Source organism: Cherax quadricarinatus, chromosome 5 (assembly GCF_038502225.1).
Source record: "Cherax quadricarinatus isolate ZL_2023a chromosome 5, ASM3850222v1, whole genome shotgun sequence".
Lineage (NCBI taxonomy): Eukaryota > Metazoa > Arthropoda > Malacostraca > Decapoda > Parastacidae > Cherax > Cherax quadricarinatus.
Window position 1 is genome coordinate 73625875 of NC_091296.1, and position 17797 is coordinate 73643671.

The window sequence follows — 17797 nt, forward strand, 5'->3', positions numbered from 1 at the left end:
TAGCCTCGCCATCCCTCTATCCTCACTCTCCTAGCCTCGCCATCCCTCTATCCTCACCCTCCTAGCCTCGCCATCCCTCTATCCTCACCCTCCTAGCCTCGCCATTCCCTCTATCCTCACCCTCCTAGCCTCGCCATCCCTCTATCCTCACCCTCCTAGCCTCGCCATCCCTCTATCCTCACCCTCCTAGCCTCGCCATCCCTCTATCCTCACCCTCCTAGCCTCGCCATCCCTCTATCCTCACCCTCCTAGCCTCGCCATCCCTCTATCCTCACCCTCCTAGCCTCGCCATTCCTCTATCCTCACCCTCCTAGCCTCGCCATCCCTCTATCCTCACCCTCCTAGCCTCGCCATCCCTCTATCCTCACCCTCCTAGCCTCGCCATCCCTCTATCCTCACCCTCCTAGCCTCGCCATTCCTCTATCCTCACCCTCCTAGCCTCGCCATTCCTCTATCCTCACCCTCCTAGCCTCGCCATCCCTCTATCCTCACCCTCCTAGCCTCGCCATCACTCTATCCTCTCCTAGCCTCGCTCCTCTATCCTCACCCTCCTAGCCTCGCCATTCCTCTATCCTCACCCTCCTAGCCTCGCCATCCCTCTATCCTCACCCTCCTAGCCTCGCCATTCCTCTATCCTCACCCTCCTAGCCTCGCCATTCCTCTATCCTCACCCTCCTAGCCTCGCCATCCCTCTATCCTCACCCTCCTAGCCTCGCCATTCCTCTATCCTCACCCTCCTAGCCTCGCCATCCCTCTATCCTCACCCTCCTAGCCTCGCCATCCTCTATCCCACCCTCCTAGCCTCGCCATCCTCTATCCTCACCCTCCTAGCCTCGCCATTCCTCTCCTAGCCTCGCCATTCCTCTATCCTCACCCTCCTAGCCTCGCCATTCCCTATCCTCACCCTCCTAGCCTCGCCATTCTATCCTCACCCTCCTAGCCTCGCCATTCCTCTATCCTCACCCTCCTAGCCTCGCCATTCCTCTATCCTCACCCTCCTAGCCTCGCCATCCCTCTATCCTCACCCTCCTAGCCTCGCCATTCCTCTATCCTCACCCTCCTAGCCTGGCCATTCCTCTATCCTCACCCTCCTAGCCTCGCCATCCCTCTATCCTCACCCTCCTAGCCTCGCCATTCCTCTATCCTCACCCTCCTAGCCTCGCCATTCCTCTATCCTCACCCTCCTAGCCTCGCCATCCCTCTATCCTCACCCTCCTACCCTCGCCATTCCTCTATCCTCACCCTCCTAGCCTCGCCATTCCTCTATCCTCACCCTCCTAGCCTCGCCATCCCTCTATCCTCACCCTCCTAGCCTCGCCATTCCTCTATCCTCACCCTCCTAGCCTCGCCATTCCTCTATCCTCACCCTCCTAGCCTCGCCATTCCTCTATCCTCACCCTCCTAGCCTCGCCATCCCTCTATCCTCACCCTCCTAGCCTCGCCATTCCTCTATCCTCACCCTCCTAGCCTCGCTATTCCTCTATCCTCACCCTCCTAGCCTCGCCATCCCTCTATCCTCACCCTCCTAGCCTCGCCATTCCTCTATCCTCACCCTCCTAGCCTCGCCATCCCTCTATCCTCACCCTCCTAGCCTCGCCATCCCTCTATCCTCACCCTCTTAGCCTCGCCATCCCTCTATCCTCACCCTCCTAGCCTCGCCATCCCTCTATCCTCAGCCTCCTAACCTCGCCATCCCTCTATCCTCACCCTCCTAGCCTCGCCATCCCTCTATCCTCACCCTCCTAGCCTCGCCATTCCTCTATCCTCACCCTCCTAGCCTCGCCATTCCTCTATCCTCACCCTCCTAGCCTCGCCATCCCTCTATCCTCACCCTCCTAGCCTCGCCATCCCTCTATCCTCACCCTCCTAGCCTCGCCATCCCTCTATCCTCACCCTCCTAGCCTCGCCATTCCTCTATCCTCACCCTCCTAGCCTCGCCATCCCTCTATCCTCACCCTCCTAGCCTCGCCATCCCTCTATCCTCACCCTCCTAGCCTCGCCATCCCTCTATCTTCACCCTCCTAGCCTCGCCATCCCTCTATCCTCACCCTCCTAGGTTCGCCATCCCTCTATCCTCACCCTCCTAGCCTCGCCATCCCTCTATCCTCACCCTCCTAGCCTCGCCATCCCTCTATCCTCACCCTCCTAGCCTCGCCATCCCTCTATCCTCACCCTCCTAGCCTCGCCATTCCTCTATCCTCACCCTCCTAGCCTCGCCATTCCTCTATCCTCACCCTCCTAGCCTCGCCATTCCTCTATCCTCACCCTCCTAGCCTCGCCATCCCTCTATCCTCACCCTCCTAGCCTCGCCATCACTCTATCCTCACCCTCCTAACCTCGCCATCCCTCTATCCTCACCCTCCTAGCCTCGCCATTCCTCTATCCTCACCCTCCTAGCCTCGCCATTCCTCTATCCTCACCCTCCTAGCCTCGCCATTCCTCTATCCTCACCCTCCTAGCCTCGCCATCCCTCTATCCTCACCCTCCTAGCCTCGACATCCCTCTATCCTCACCCTCCTAGCCTCGCCATTCCTCTATCCTCACCCTCCTAGCCTCGCCATCCCTCTATCCTCACCCTCATAGCCTCGCCATCCCTCTATCCTCACCCTCCTAGCCTCGCCATTCCTCTATCCTCACCCTTCTAGCCTCGCCATCTCTCTATCCTCACCCTCCTAGCCTCGCCATCTCTCTATCCTCACCCTCCTAGCCTCGCCATTCCTCTATCCTCACCCTCCTAGCCTCGCCATTCCTCTATCCTCACCCTCCTAGCCTCGCCATCCCTCTATCCTCACCCTCCTAGCCTCGCCATCCCTCTATCCTCACCCTCCTAGCCTCGCCATTCCTCTATCCTCACCCTCCTAGCCTCGCCATCCCTCTATCCTCACCCTCCTAGCCTCGCCATTCCTCTATCCTCACCCTTCTAGCCTCGCCATCCCTCTATCCTCACCCTCTTAGCCTCGCCATTCCTCTATCTTCACCCTCCTAGCCTCGCCATCCCTCTACCCTCACCTTCCTAGCCTCGCCATCCCTCTATCCTCACTCTCCTAGCCTCGCTATCCCTCTATCCTCACCTTCCTGGCCTCGCCATCCCTCTATCCTCAACTTCCTGGCCTCGCCATCCCTCTATCCTCACCCTCCTAGCCTCGCTATCCCTCTATCCTCACCTTCCTGGCCTCGCCATCCCTCTATCCTCACCCTCCTAGCCTCACCATCCCTCTATCCTCACCTTCCTGGCCTCGCCATTACTCTATCCTCACCTTCCTAGCCTCGCCATCCCTCTATCCTCACTCTCCTAGCCTCGCCATTCCTCTACCCTCACCTTCCTAGCCTCGCCATCCCTCTATCCTCACTCTCCTAGCCTCGCCATCCCTCTATCCTCACCTTCCTGGCCTCGCCATCCCTCTATCCTGAACTTCCTGGCCTCGCCATCCCTCTATCCTCACCCTCCTAGCCTCGCTATCCCTCTATCCTCACCTTCCTGGCCTCGCCATCCCTCTATCCTCACCCTCCTAGCCTCGCCATCCCTCTATCCTCACCTTCCTTGCCTCGCCATTCCTCTATCCTCACCTTATTAGCCTCGCCATCCCTCTATCCTCACCCTCCTAGCCTCGCCATCCCTCTATCCTCACCATCCCTCTACCCTCACCTTCCTAGCCTCGCCATCCCTCTACCCTCACCTTCCTAGCCTCGCCATCCCTCTATCCTCACCTTTCTGGCCTCCCCATCCCTCTATCCTCACCTTCCTGGCCTCGCCATCCCTCTACTCTCACCTTCCTAGCCTCGCCATCCCTCTATCCTCACCTTCCTGGCCTCGCCATCCCTCTACCCTCACCTTCCTAGCCTCGCCAGCCCTCTATCCTTACATTCCTGGCCTCGCCATTCCTCTATCCTCACCTTCCTAGCATCGCCATCCCTCTATCCACACCTTCCTAGCCTCGCCATCCCTCTATCCTCACCTTTCTGGCCTCCCCATCCCTCTATCCTCACCTTCCTGGCCTCGCCATCCCTCTACTCTCACCTTCCTAGCCTCGCCATCCCTCTATCCTCACCTTCCTGGCCTCGCCATCCCTCTACCCTCACCTTCCTAGCCTCGCCAGCCCTCTATCCTTACATTCCTGGCCTCGCCATTCCTCTATCCTCACCTTCCTAGCATCGCCATCCCTCTATCCACACCTTCCTAGCCTCGCCATCCCTCTATCTTCACCCTCCTAGCCTCGTCATCCCTCTATCCTTACCTTCCTGGCCTCGCCATCCTTCTATCTTCACCTTCCTAGCCTCGCCATCCCTCTATCCTCACCTTCTTGGGCTCGCCATCCCTCTATTCTCACCTTCTTGGCCTCGCCACCCCTCTATCCTCACCTTCCTAGCTTCGCCATCCCTCTATCCTCACCCTCCTAGCCTCGCCATCCCTCTATCTTCACCTTCCTTGTTTCGCCATCCCTCTATCCTCGCCTTCCTGGCCTCGCTAGCCCTCTATCCTCACCTTCCTAGCCTCGCCATCACTCTATCCTCATCTACCTGGCCCCGCCATCCTTCTATCCGCACCTTCCTAGTCTCGCCATCCCTCTATCCTCACATTCCTGTCCTCGTCATCCCTCTATCCTCACCATCTCTTTATCCTCACCTTCCTAGCCTCTCAATCCCTCTATCCTCACCTTCCTGGCCTCGCCATCCCTCTATTCTCATCTTCCTGGCCTCGCCATCCCTCTATCCTCACCTTCCTAGCCTCGCCATCCCTCTACCCTCAACTTCCAAGCCTTGCCATCCCTTTATCCTCACCTTCCTGGCCTCGCCATCCCTCTATCCTCACCTTCTTAGCCTCGCCATCCCTCTATCCTCACCCTCCTAGCCTTGCCATCCCTCTATCCTCACCTTCCTGGCCTCGCCATCCCTACATCCTCACCTTCCTAGCCTCGCCATCCCTCTATCCTCACCTTCCTAGCCTCGCCATCACAATCCTCACCTACCTGGCCTCGCCATCCCTCTATCCTCACCTTCCTGGCCTCGCCATCCCTTTATCCTCACATTCCTCTCCTAGCCATCTCTCTATCCTCACCTTCCTAGCCTCACCATCCCTCTATCCTCACCTTCCTTGCCTCGCCATCCCTCTATCCTTACCTTCCTGGCCTCGCCATCCCTCTATCCTCACCCTCCTAGCCTCGCCATCCCTCTATCTTCACCCTCCTAGCCTCGTCATCCCTCAATCCTTACCTTCCTGGCCTCGCTATCCTTCTATCTTCACCTTCCTAGCCTCGCCATCCCTCTATCCTCACCTTCTTGGCCTCGCCATCCCTCTATTCTCACCTTCTTGGCCTCGCCACCCCTCTATCCTCACCTTCCTAGCTTCGCCATCCCTCTATCCTCACCCTCCTAGCCTCGCCATCCCTCTATCCTCACCTTCCTTGTTTCGCCATCCCTCTATCCTCGCCTTCCTGGCCTCGCTAGCCCTCTATCCTCACCTTCCTAGCCTCGCCATCACTCTATCCTCACCTACCTGGCCTCGCAATCCCTCTATCCTCACCTTCCTAGCCTCGCCATCACTCTATCCTCATCTACCTGGCCTCGCCATCCTTCTATCCGCACCTTCCTAGTCTCGCCATCCCTCTATCCTCACATTCCTGTCCTCGTCATCCCTCTATCCTCACCATCTCTCTATCCTCACCTTCCTAGCCTCTCAATCCCTCTATCCTCACCTTCCTGGCCTCGCCATCCCTCTATCCTCATCTTCCTGGCCTCGCCATCCCTCTATCCTCACCTTCCTAGCCTCGCCATCCCTCTACCCTCAACTTCCAAGCCTTGCCATCCCTTTATCCTCACCTTCCTGGCCTCGCCATCCCTCTATCCTCACCTTCTTAGCCTCGCCATCCCTCTATCCTCACCCTCCTAGCCTTGCCATCCCTCTATCCTCACCTTCCTGGCCTCGCCATCCCTCCATCCTCACCTTCCTAGCCTCGCCATCCCTCTATCCTCACCTTCCTAGCCTCGCCATCACAATCCTCACCTACCTGGCCTCGCCATCCCTCTATCCTCACCTTCCTAGCCTCGCCATCCCTCTATCCTCACATTCCTGTCCTAGCCATCTCTCTATCCTCACCTTCCTAGCCTCACCATCCCTCTATCCTCACCTTCCTTGCCTCGCCATCCCTCTATCCTTACCTTTCTGGCCTCGCCATCCCTCTATCCTCACCCTCCTAGCCTCGCCATCCCTCTATTTTCAACTTCCTAGCATTGCCATCCCTCTATCCTCACCTTGCTGGCCTCGTCATCCCTCTATCCTCACCTTCCTAGCCTCGCCATCCCTCTATCCTCACCTTCCTAGTCTCTCCATCCCTCTATCATCACCTTCCTAGCCTCGCCATCCCTCTATCCTCACCTTCCTATCCTCGTCATCCCTCTATCCTCACCTTCCTGGCCTCGCCATCCCTCTATCCTTATTTTCGTAGCCTCTCCATCCCTCTATCCTCACGTTCCTCGCCTCGCCATCCCTCTATCCTCACCTTCCTAGCCTCGCCATCCCTCTATCCTCACCTTCCTAGACCTCATCAGCCACACTATCCTTCTGTCCTCACCTTTCCAGCTATTCCATCCCTCTAGCCTCATCTTCCTAAGGCTCTCCCTCGCTCTCTTCCAGTTCTCTCTTACATCATATAATCTGTACCAAGAGAAGAATAAGAATCTGCAAGACGGAGACAGACAGGCTACAAGAATGATCAATCAAATGATTTCCGAATTTCAATCCTGAAAAAAATACGCCATGTAAATCAGAGAGAGTGGAAGAAAACCGGATAAAGAATATAGACATAGAGGAGACAGACTACAAAAATCAAGCAAGAAGGATTTGGAAGTAAACCAGGGAACAGGTGGGGTTGATCCCTTGGCGAGTGAATCGTAAAACTCTAGGCCAGTGCGTAAGCCACTGGGCCAGCTGGCTACAATAAGATTCATCCAATTAGGTATGTTTTACGAGTCACTGGCCATGGGTTCAAATCTCGCTCGTTCCGGGCGTACAAGTTCTGTCAAGCACCTTAACTACTGGGAACGCTTGGAAGCACTTGACTTGTACTCGTTGGAACGCAGGAGGGAGAGATATATCATAATCTACACTTGGAAAATCTTGGAAGGAATGGTCCCAAATCTGCACACAGAAATCATTCCCTACGAAAGTAAAAGACTTGGCAGGCGATGCAAAATGCCCCCAATTAAAAGTAGGGGCGCCATTGGTACACTAAGAGAAAACACCATAAGTGTCCGGGGCCCAAGACTGTTCAACAGCCTCCCATCAAGCATTAGGGGAATTGCCAATAAGCCCCTGGCTGCCTTCAAGAGAGAGCTGGACAGATACCTAAAGTCAGTGCCGGATCAGCCGGGCTGTGGCTCGTACGTTGGACTGCGTGCGGCCAGCAGTAACAGCCTAGTTGATCAGGCCCTGATCCATCGGGAGGCCTGGTCATGGACCGGGCCGCGGGGGCGTTGATCCCCGGAATAACCTTCAGGGGTTTGTTTGCAACAGTGTTATTACAATTTCGTGAGTCATGGAAGTAAACATTGCACCAAATATATCAGCAGAAGTACACATAAATAGTATAACATCGACATGACCTGTGTGAAACTTGCCATACTTACGAGTACCTTCAGAAACCCAAACAAAAAAGCCTTCGGTAGTGTACTATACATGCCTGAACTAATTTAGAATATACAGCATCAGCATGGAGTCCATCTTCAAACGTATTTTCAGAAGCTAGAAAAATTACAGGTTTGACACGAGACGGACGACTGTCACAACTGACATAGTAGAACTGTGAGAGGATAAAAAAAAATGAATCTAACAATATTCGACGTCAGAAGTACCATGAAAGACTTCACAACAACTTACAAGATTAAGAATTTGAGATAACAGATAAAAACTTATAGAAAGAACATTACTAGCAGATAAAAAAATCATTAACACAGACGTTAATAAATACTGCAAAATTATTATTATTATTAGTTACTATGGAGAAGCTCCAGACTCTTACAGCCGTACAATCAACGATTCTACAGTCTGAAATAACTTCAACAGCGAAATAAGTTGAATGAGGAAGTGGTCAACGTACATTCCAAACACTGTTGCAAGGATAAGTATGACAAAGTTCAAGAAACCAGAAACCAATAATGCTCACATACACACACACATACACACACACACACACACACACACACACACATACACACACACACACACACACACACACACACACACACACACACACACACACACACACACACACATACACACACACACACACACACACATACACACACACACACACACACACACTCACATATACACACACACACATACACACACACACACACACACACACACACACACACACACACACACACACACACACACACATACACACACACACACATACACACACACACACATACACACACACACACACACACACACACACACACACACACACACACACACACATACACAGAGAGATAGTAGGAAGTATTTCTTCAGTCATAGAGTTGTAAGGCAGTGGAATAGCCTAGAAAATGACGTAGTGGAGGCAGGAACCATACACAGTTTTAAGACGAGGTTTGATAAAGCTCATGGAGCGGGGAGAGAGAGGGTCTAGTAGCAACCGGTGAAGAGGCGGGGCCAGGAGCTAGGACTCGACCCCTGCAACCACAAATAGGTGAGTACAAATAGGTGAGTACACAAACACATACACACACACACAAACACACACACACACACACACACACAAACTCATACACACACACACGCATACATACACACACACACACACACACACACACACACACACACACACACATACACACACACACACACACACACACACATACACACACACACATACACACACACACACACACACACACACACACACACACACACACACACACACACACACACACACACACACATACACACACACATACACACACACACATACACACACACACATACACACACACACACACACACACACACACATACACACACACACACACACACACACACACACACACACACACACACACACACACACACACACACACACACACACACACACACACACACACACACACATACACACACACTCACACACACACAGTGGCAGTTAGCGTGACACACAGAGTCAATATCCAGGAGCCAATAACAAACCCATTACCAATAACAACCTCACAAACAGATATAAACCACTACTGTCAACATCAATCTTACCAACTCTTAAAGCATTTATGTACTGTATTTCGGAAATATAATAATGTAGTTTTAAAATCACGATAAGCTATTGCAACACTAAATTTATATTGTTCCCATGTTGATTTACGTATGCATTTTTAAATATGTATCTTAGTCGAAATTCCTCCGCTTTCCCTGTATCTGTATCTTCTTTCTCCCATATACAATTTTTATTGCTCTGTAATGAGGGAGATATCTAAAAAAATAATTTTCCTGCTCGTTAAACTGGCCATCGTGAGAGATGGTAACTGTCAGGTGACAGTTGTCTCAGCTCTGCTGGAGCCAAACATTTACAGCTGATGTAGCTGGTGAAACCTTAATACTGAACGATGTATGTGCAGGTGCTGCATAAGAGATAAGATTTTGTTCGGAGTTTTCCCCTCAAGGAAGGTTCCTTGATGTTGGTGAGGGGCTCTTGATTTAGGGAATTGGATCTGTGCTCCAGTTCCCCGAGTTAAGCCTGAATGCCTTCCACATCCCACGAGGCGCTGTATAATCCTCCGGGTTTAGCGCTTCCCCCTTGATTATAATAATAATAATGTTCGGAGTTTTAACCCCGGAGGGTTAGTCACCTGGGATAATCTAAGAAAGGCAGTGCGTCATGGATGGACTGTCTGTCTTATTTCCGTTGGGGTCCTTAATCTTGTCCCCCAGGATGCTACCCACACCAGTCCACTAATACCCAGATACCCACTTACTTGCTAGGTGAACGAGGACAGTAGGTGTAAAGAAACACACCCACTGTTTTCACCCTCGCCGGGGATCGAACCACGGACAGTGTGTGTCCAGTGTGTGTCAGGTCAAAGCAATGACAACCTTACCAACTGTACCCTATAACACCATAACTGCTAACATCATCACCAAGAAGTTGCGATTCTGAGGACGGCTTGCCCACAACACAAACTCTCATGATGAGTAGCGCCTTGCCACTTGCCAGCCAACACCGCTAGGAAAAAAACAAGGCTGGGGGTTGCCTGGTGGAGGGTGCCAGGGAGGGGAAGGTGTCCTTCTAAGGGGGAGCCGGTGGGAACTTCTTGAGGTGGGGGTAATGAGTGTTGAGAAGCATCACACAAACAACAACTACCTCGCTCTTCTACTCACTCGTATCCTTTAACCCATGAGAATATTTATTTATTATAATTATAATTATTATGTCATAGCTATTAGGATGGCTGACGGTTGCTCAAACGTCCTAGCTCCTGCCCCTTCCTCATTACCTTTCATCTACTGGCACGATTCTTATCTTAAAGCCGATCATATTTATCATACATACAATCAAATTTCCAATCATACCTCGTAGTATACCTTCTCTTACACCTCGTATATCTTCTCATCTTGCCAGTTCCACATTTTCATTCACGTTGTTGTGGTTCATCTGAGTACTCTTCCACCTGTCTCTGAAACATTCTCTTCTCAATCATCCACCCATTCACTTATCCAAGCCTTTCATGTCATAGTGCTTCCCTCTCTTATACACAAGCAACGAGATCGTCACGAGGGTCGTCAAGGCTGCATGTCACCTGTACACCACCAGGAGAGTACACTTTAATCTCTGAAATAGGGATTATATTTAACTCTCGGTGTATGTTTCTACACCGAGAAATTTGAAACAGTTAGCGTGTATACAGTGAGAGATATACACCTCTCAGTATATGTACCCTACGAGATATACACCTTGGTGTATAGACACTGAGAGATATACACTTTGGTGTACATACACTGAGAGATGTACATCTCTCGATGTAGATACCATCGTGTATTTGTGAAAGTTTAGACTTCACAAACATATAAAAATAATATTGCTGTCTTCCCTGCTGTTGCAGAAGTATGAACCGAAGGGATTCCTGGCGGAGGTGGCGAAGGAGAGACGACGAGAGCCACGGGTGTCAGTTCCACTCTTCCTGGAGGAGGTCCCATACAGTCGCATCTACATGCCCCCGCTTGTACCTGTGGAAGTAAGGACCCACATCAACACCTTTGCTGTTAGTACACCTCTACTGCTGTCCTCTCCATGTTTTAGTGGCCCTTCTTCTTCCTCCTCTTCGTCTCCTTATCTTGTGTTGTCATTGTCTTGTATTTCCTTGTACTGTTGTTAGTATAATTCTCTGTTGTCTAAAAATGTTTCAGTGTCCCACTGTACAATATAAATATTCACTCAGTGTCCAGTTTATTAGGTGTATCTCTACACCAGCTCGTTAATGGTAATATCTAATCAGCCATTTACGTGGCAGCACCTCATTGCCTAAAAGCGTGCAGACATGATCAAAAGGTTCTGTTGTTGTTCAGACCGAACATCAAATTGGGAAAGAAATGTTATTTAAGTGACTCTGACCATGGAATGTTTGCTGATGTCAGACAGGAACTTCTGAGTATTTTAGAAACTGCTGATCTTTTGGGATTTTCACACACAACAGTTGCTAGAGTTTACAGAGAATGGTATGAAATGCACAAAACATCAAGTGAGCGGCAGTTCTGTGGGCGAAAACGCCTTGACAGGAAGATGACAGTTACTCAAATAACCATGCGTTACAACATTGGTAGACAGAAGAGCATCCCTGAACTCACAACATGTCGAACCTAGAAGCGAATGGGTGACAGCAGCAGAAGGCCACACCGGGTTTACTCCTGTCAGCTAAGAACAGGAAACTGAGGCTACAGGGGGTACAGGCTCACCAAAACTGAACTGTTGAAGACTGGTAAAACGTTGCCTGGTCTGACGAATCGCGATTTCTGCTGCGAGATGCATATGGTAGGGTTAGAATTTGGCATAAACTTTTGAGATGTGGTAGAACGGGAGATTCACAACATGATTGTACAGCCAACAAATCTGCAGCAACTGTGATGCCATCATGTCATCATGGACCAGGATCTCCAAGGAATGTTTCCAGCACTTGTTGAATCCATGCCACGAAGAAATCAGGCTGTTCTGGGGGAAAAGGGGGGGAGGAGAGCCCTACCCAGTACTAGAAGGGTGGGTGTACCTAATAAAGTGGCCACCGAGTATACGTGTGTGTGTGTGTGTGTGTACTCACCTATTTGTGGTTGCAGGGGTCGATTCAGGGGTCGAGTGTGTGTGTGTGTGTGTGTGTGTGTGTGTGTGTTCTATACAAAACAACACTGTGTAATGTAATTCTAATCCTTTTTTCGTTTTCTTTGCTCTATGCCACTACCATGCTTGCTGCTATTATTATTATTAATCTACATTCTCATTAACGTCATTATCAGAACTCTCCATTTACTTCATTATTATCCTGATGGTTTGCAACCATATCAACAATGTGCACCAGTGTGGCTCATTCAGTGCCGCCGCTCCCCTTCTTCCTTACACAGGTACATGGGACTGAGGTGGCTGCCCTCATCCACACCGCCAGTCACATCTCTCTCGTGTCATCCACACTCGTCCAAGACATGGGTGTAAGGCAAGACATGTTGGCTGATACATCCGTGCCTCCATCACCCCTCACTGCTGGTCAGAACCCTTATTATTATTATTACTGTTCTGTTAGTCGTAACAGGTATTACTGTTGTCGTGCTCGTGGTAACGGGTGTTATTGGTCTGGTGTTGCTATTGGTCATAACAGGTGTTACTGTTATGATCGTGGTAACTAGTGTCATTGGTGTGGTGTTGTTGTTGTTGGTCACAACAGGTGTTACTGTTGTTGTGCTCGTGGTAACGGGTGCCACTAATGTGGTGTTGCTGCTGGTCATAACAGGCGTTACTGTTGTGTGACTGGTAACTACTAACAGGTGTTACTGTTGTGCGATTGGTGACTACTAACAGGTGTTACTGTTGTGTGATAGATTACTACTAACAGGAGCTTCTGTTGTGTGATTCGTGACTACCTACAAGTGTTACTGTTGTGTGACTGGTGAGTACTAACAGGTGTTCTTATGACTGGTGACTACTAAGAGGTGAACAGGTGTTACTGTGTGATCGGTGACTACTAACAGGTGTTACTGTTGTATGATCGGTGACTACTAACAGGTGTTACTGTTGCAGGAACGGGATCACCGTGGCTGGTGGAAGGCAAGCTGAGGTACGTCGAACTTTCCATCAAAGGCTCCAAACACGTCACTCAACTTCATGTTGGTCAGTCCCTTTCTCTTCTTAGCCATGTTAATAGTTAGTGTCTCTTGTTAGAGAGGCTATTATTAGCTCTGGTGCTAGGGAGGTTAGTTTTTAGTGAGATTAGTGGTTAGTGAACTTAGCTGCTAGTGCAGCTAGTTGTTATTGAAGCTACTTGCTAGTTACCTGGAGGTTATTCCGGGGATCAACACCCCCGCGGCCCGGTCCATGACCAGGCCTCCCGATGGATCAGGGCCTGATCAACTAGGCTGTTACTGCTGGCCGCACGCAGTCCAACGTACGAGCCACAGCCCAGCTGATCCGGCACTGACTTTAGGTATCTGTCCAGCTCTCTCTTGAAGGCAGCCAGGGATTTATTGGCAATTCCCCTAATGCTTGATGAGAGGCTGTTGAACAGTTTTGGGCCCCAGACACTTATGGTGTTTTCCCTTAGTGTACCAATGGCGCCCCTACTTTTTATTGGGGGCATTTTGCATCGCCTGCCCAGTCTTTTACTTTCGTAGGGTGAGGCTAGTTATTAGTGAGTCTAATTGTTCGTAAGGTTATCTGTTAGTGAGGGTAGTTGGTCGTAAGGCTAATTGTTAGTGATGTTAGTGCCTTAAGCTCTTCTTCCTATCTATCTTCCCATCAACCGCTTCATGGTTGATGGCTTGGTTCACCAGGCTATTAGTGCATGCATCACAGTTTAATTACCAGTCACCATGGTCTGGTCTGGTTCGTCAGAAAAACTCTGTAGCACTCCAAAAATTCCTCTTGGAGTTGATTAGTCTCTTAATGTATTCACCCTTGCTTTACAGTGTTCTAATTAGCAACACATCCTCGTAAATTCTTTGTGAATTCCTCACATACGATTGGCGCAGCAAAATTCCCAATTTAGTTTTTTGAGGTAAAGTTAGGTTAGGTTAAGCTAGGCAAGACTGTCTCCTATCAATAAAAATTAACTAACTGTAATATACCACAACCCCAATAAACGAAATGCAATATAAAGGCGATAAAAAGCAGTATAAATATCTAAGTAAGGAATCACTGTTTAAGGTTCGTTAAACAGTCACCCATTTGACTGTCTTAGCAACAGAGAAATACTGTGATAAGAGGAAGAATTATACACCGTCTACCGTGCCTCCTTAGTCGCATAGTCACTATTTTAATGAATCTTTTACTTCTTAATATTGATGTTTTTTCCTGGTTAAAAGTACTATGTGTCAATGGTAGTACATTATCATAATATTATCTACAAACCATAATATTTTTTTGAATGTTATGGAAGCAATCTCTCTCACTCTCTCTGTTTTTGACGTTACAAATAAGTTAGCCTAAGGTTAAATTTTTCAAAGTTCTGTAACTCATTAATTTCAGGGGTAATACTGGAGTTCATGGTAAGTTTACATTAACTTAAATAGTTTCAGCACTTGAATAAGCAGTCCCTTAGTTAAAAACAAGTAATGGTGTAGCAAATCGGTCTCTCCCGCAGCTCGCGACCTGCCTGCAGACATCGTCCTGGGCGTGGACTTCCTGAAGAAGGCGCAAGTGCGAGTCAGCTTCCCCGAGAACGCCATCAGCCTACCCCTAGGAAAGACTGAGATCAAGGTGGCCTTCCTCTCTAACAAGGAGATGAACCAGCACCAGCGTCGCAACACCAACCCTTCCACCTCCAAGACCAGGTCCTACTCATCAAACTACTGACGAGAGTAGATCACTTGAACAAATGAATTATTTCCTGGGATAAAACCCGAGCACATTGAAGGAGTAACTTATGCGAAACTCATCCACCGTCTACCACCAATGCAACAGGAGTCCAAAAATTGTATGAGGAACTATTTCAAACAATATTTCATCAATATATGGAAAGAAATCGATGTTTGGAGTGTTAACAATTAGTAAAAAGACTAATGCAAGATCTAATAATGCTATTATGTATAAGTGTCTTAGGGTTGCAGTATCTGCAGATGAAATGTATGCACTATGTAAGCACATCATTACCTTTCGAAAACTTATTAGTAACGGCGGAACAAAGATACAATTCGTTTCATTATAATAATGGTATACAATTAGATGAGTAAGACACATGTGCAACGTTTAGGTATCTAATGTCGAAACGTATCGCCTATATAGTAGACTTCCTCAGCCTAATACAAAGGTGATTAAATATGGAGACAGCATAAGCAGTGGTGAAGGGTAAGATGTGATCAACCTGCTATTTAAAGAAAATTAATATTTAACAGGGTCGTGCTACTCGTCTGTTTCATTCATCAGCAAAGGTAGTATTATGACAAGCGTTCTCATCATTGGTCTTGAAACTGGGTGTACTGGATTCATTAACAATGGTGGCGTTATAACAGTGTTCGTATCAGTGGTCTTGAAGCCTCGTCTGCTTCCTTCATCAACAATGGCAGTGTTTGTAATGTTCTTACCTGTGGTCACGAAACCTCGTCTGCTTCATCAAAAATGGCAGTGTTATGAAAATTGGTAGTGTTAGACAGTGTTCTTAACAGGGATCTAGATGCCTCGTCTGCTTTATATTCATCAACAATGGTAGTGTTTTGACAGTGTTATTGCCAGTGGCATTGAGGCCGAAATAGTTATCGAAAAGAAAAGATGGCAAGACTTGAACAAAATCGCTAAATGCTGCTCTAAATAGAGGCAAATCCATTGCAAACGACAGGAACTGATGAGTGTTGACTAGACTACTAGTTCAACAGGCTCGTATATATCACGTTGAACTCCTATGTTGAAAAAAACTTATTTATATACGTAACCCACAGTTTTACTCATGAAGTCTAAATGTAACACTGTATGTTAAATGTTAATAAAAGCAAAAAAGTAGTGGTTATATACACCGAAAGGTAGGTAGGAATGTTTGTCTGGAAACAGAACATGTGTTTCCTGACGCGGGTCTTAGTCATGTGATGACTCACTGCTCCAGCTGTGGGTCATCAGATGACCCACCGCTGGCTTTTGATTGAACAATTTATGTATAGGTACACCGAAAGGTTTATGTCTCGGTGTACATACACTGAGAGGTGAACGTCTCATTGTATATACAAAGTATGTCTCACTGTATATATGCTAAGAGTTTACTCCCTATTTTGGAGATTAAAGTATCCTTCACATGTGAACGAATAGGTGACATGCAACTGTGATGGCCCCGCGCAGTCAGTAACCTGTACACCCAACTAACCATCCAATAAAAAAATTCTACATATACAGATTATTCTTAACCATAAAGAGAAATATTGATAGAGTTTCCATATATAACATAAAGTAGCCTAATTAAAATTACACACACACACACACACACACACACACACACACACACACACACACACACACACACACACACACACACACAGAGGAATAGACTCTGAGGCGTCCCTGTTTGCAGATGACGTGAAGTTGATGAGAAGAATTCACTCGATCGAAGACCAGGCAGAACTACAAAGGGATCTGGACAGGCTGCAGACCTGGTCCAGCAATTGGCTCCTGGAGTTCAATCCCACCAAGTGCAAAGTCATAAAGATTGGGGAAGGGCAAAGAAGACCGCAGACGGAGTACAGTCTAGGGGGCCAGAGACTACAAACCTCACTCAAGAAAAAAGATCTTGGGGTGAGTATAACACAAGGCACATCTCCTGAAGCGCACATCAACCAAATAACTGCTGCAGCATATGGGCGCCTAGCAAACCTTAGAACAGCATTCCGACATCTTAATAAGGAATCGTTCAGGACCCTGTACACCGTGTACGTTAGGCCCATATTGGAGTATGCGGCACCAGTTTGGAACCCACACCTAGCCAAGCACGTAAAGAAACTAGAGAAAGTGCAAAGGTTAGCAACAAGACTAGTCCCAGAGGTAAGAGGTATGTCCTACGAGGAGAGGTTATGGAAATCAACCTGACGACACTGGAGGACAGGAGAGATAGGGGGGACATGATAACGACATACAAAATATTGAGAGGAATTGACAAGGTGGACAAAGACAGGATGTTCCAGAGACTGGACACAGCAACAAGGGGACACAGTTGGCACAGTTGGGGCCACAGATGAATCACAGGGATGTTAGGAAGTATTTCTTCAGCCACAGAGTAGTCAGTAAGTGGAATAGTTTGGGAAGCGATGTAGTGGAGGCAGGATCCATACATAGCTTTAAGCAGAGGTATGATAAAGCTCACGCTTCAGGGAGAGTGACCTAGTAGCGACCAGTGAAGAGGCGGGGCCAGGAGCTCGGACTCGACCCTGCAACCTCAACTAGGTGAGTACACACGCACACACACACACACACATATATATATATATATATATATATATATATATATATATATATATATATATATATATATATATATATATATATATATATATATATATATATATATATAATCATGTACCAAATTGCGGCAGGGTTCGACCCCACGACTCATTGTCCCGCCTCAAGAGACCACACAA

At 48.6% G+C, this 17797-nt stretch overlaps 1 protein-coding gene across 2 annotated transcripts in view; it reads left to right on the forward strand.

The window, feature by feature from the left end:
• LOC128684744 (uncharacterized) overlaps positions 1 to 15174 on the forward strand; it is an 81711-nt gene extending 66537 nt beyond the window's left edge. Inside the window, exons 2-5 of one of the 2 annotated variants that reach the window (XM_070104171.1) lie at positions 11092 to 11250; positions 12599 to 12737; positions 13269 to 13358; positions 14827 to 15174. In XM_070104171.1, coding sequence (XP_069960272.1) covers positions 11092 to 11250; positions 12599 to 12737; positions 13269 to 13358; positions 14827 to 15038 — 600 coding nt within the window. In that variant the 3' untranslated portion in view covers positions 15039 to 15174. The remainder of the gene's footprint in view (positions 1 to 11091; positions 11251 to 12598; positions 12738 to 13268; positions 13359 to 14826) is intronic. The other variant, XM_070104177.1, reaches the window with a different exon arrangement.
• The last annotated feature ends 2623 nt before the right edge of the window (positions 15175 to 17797 follow it).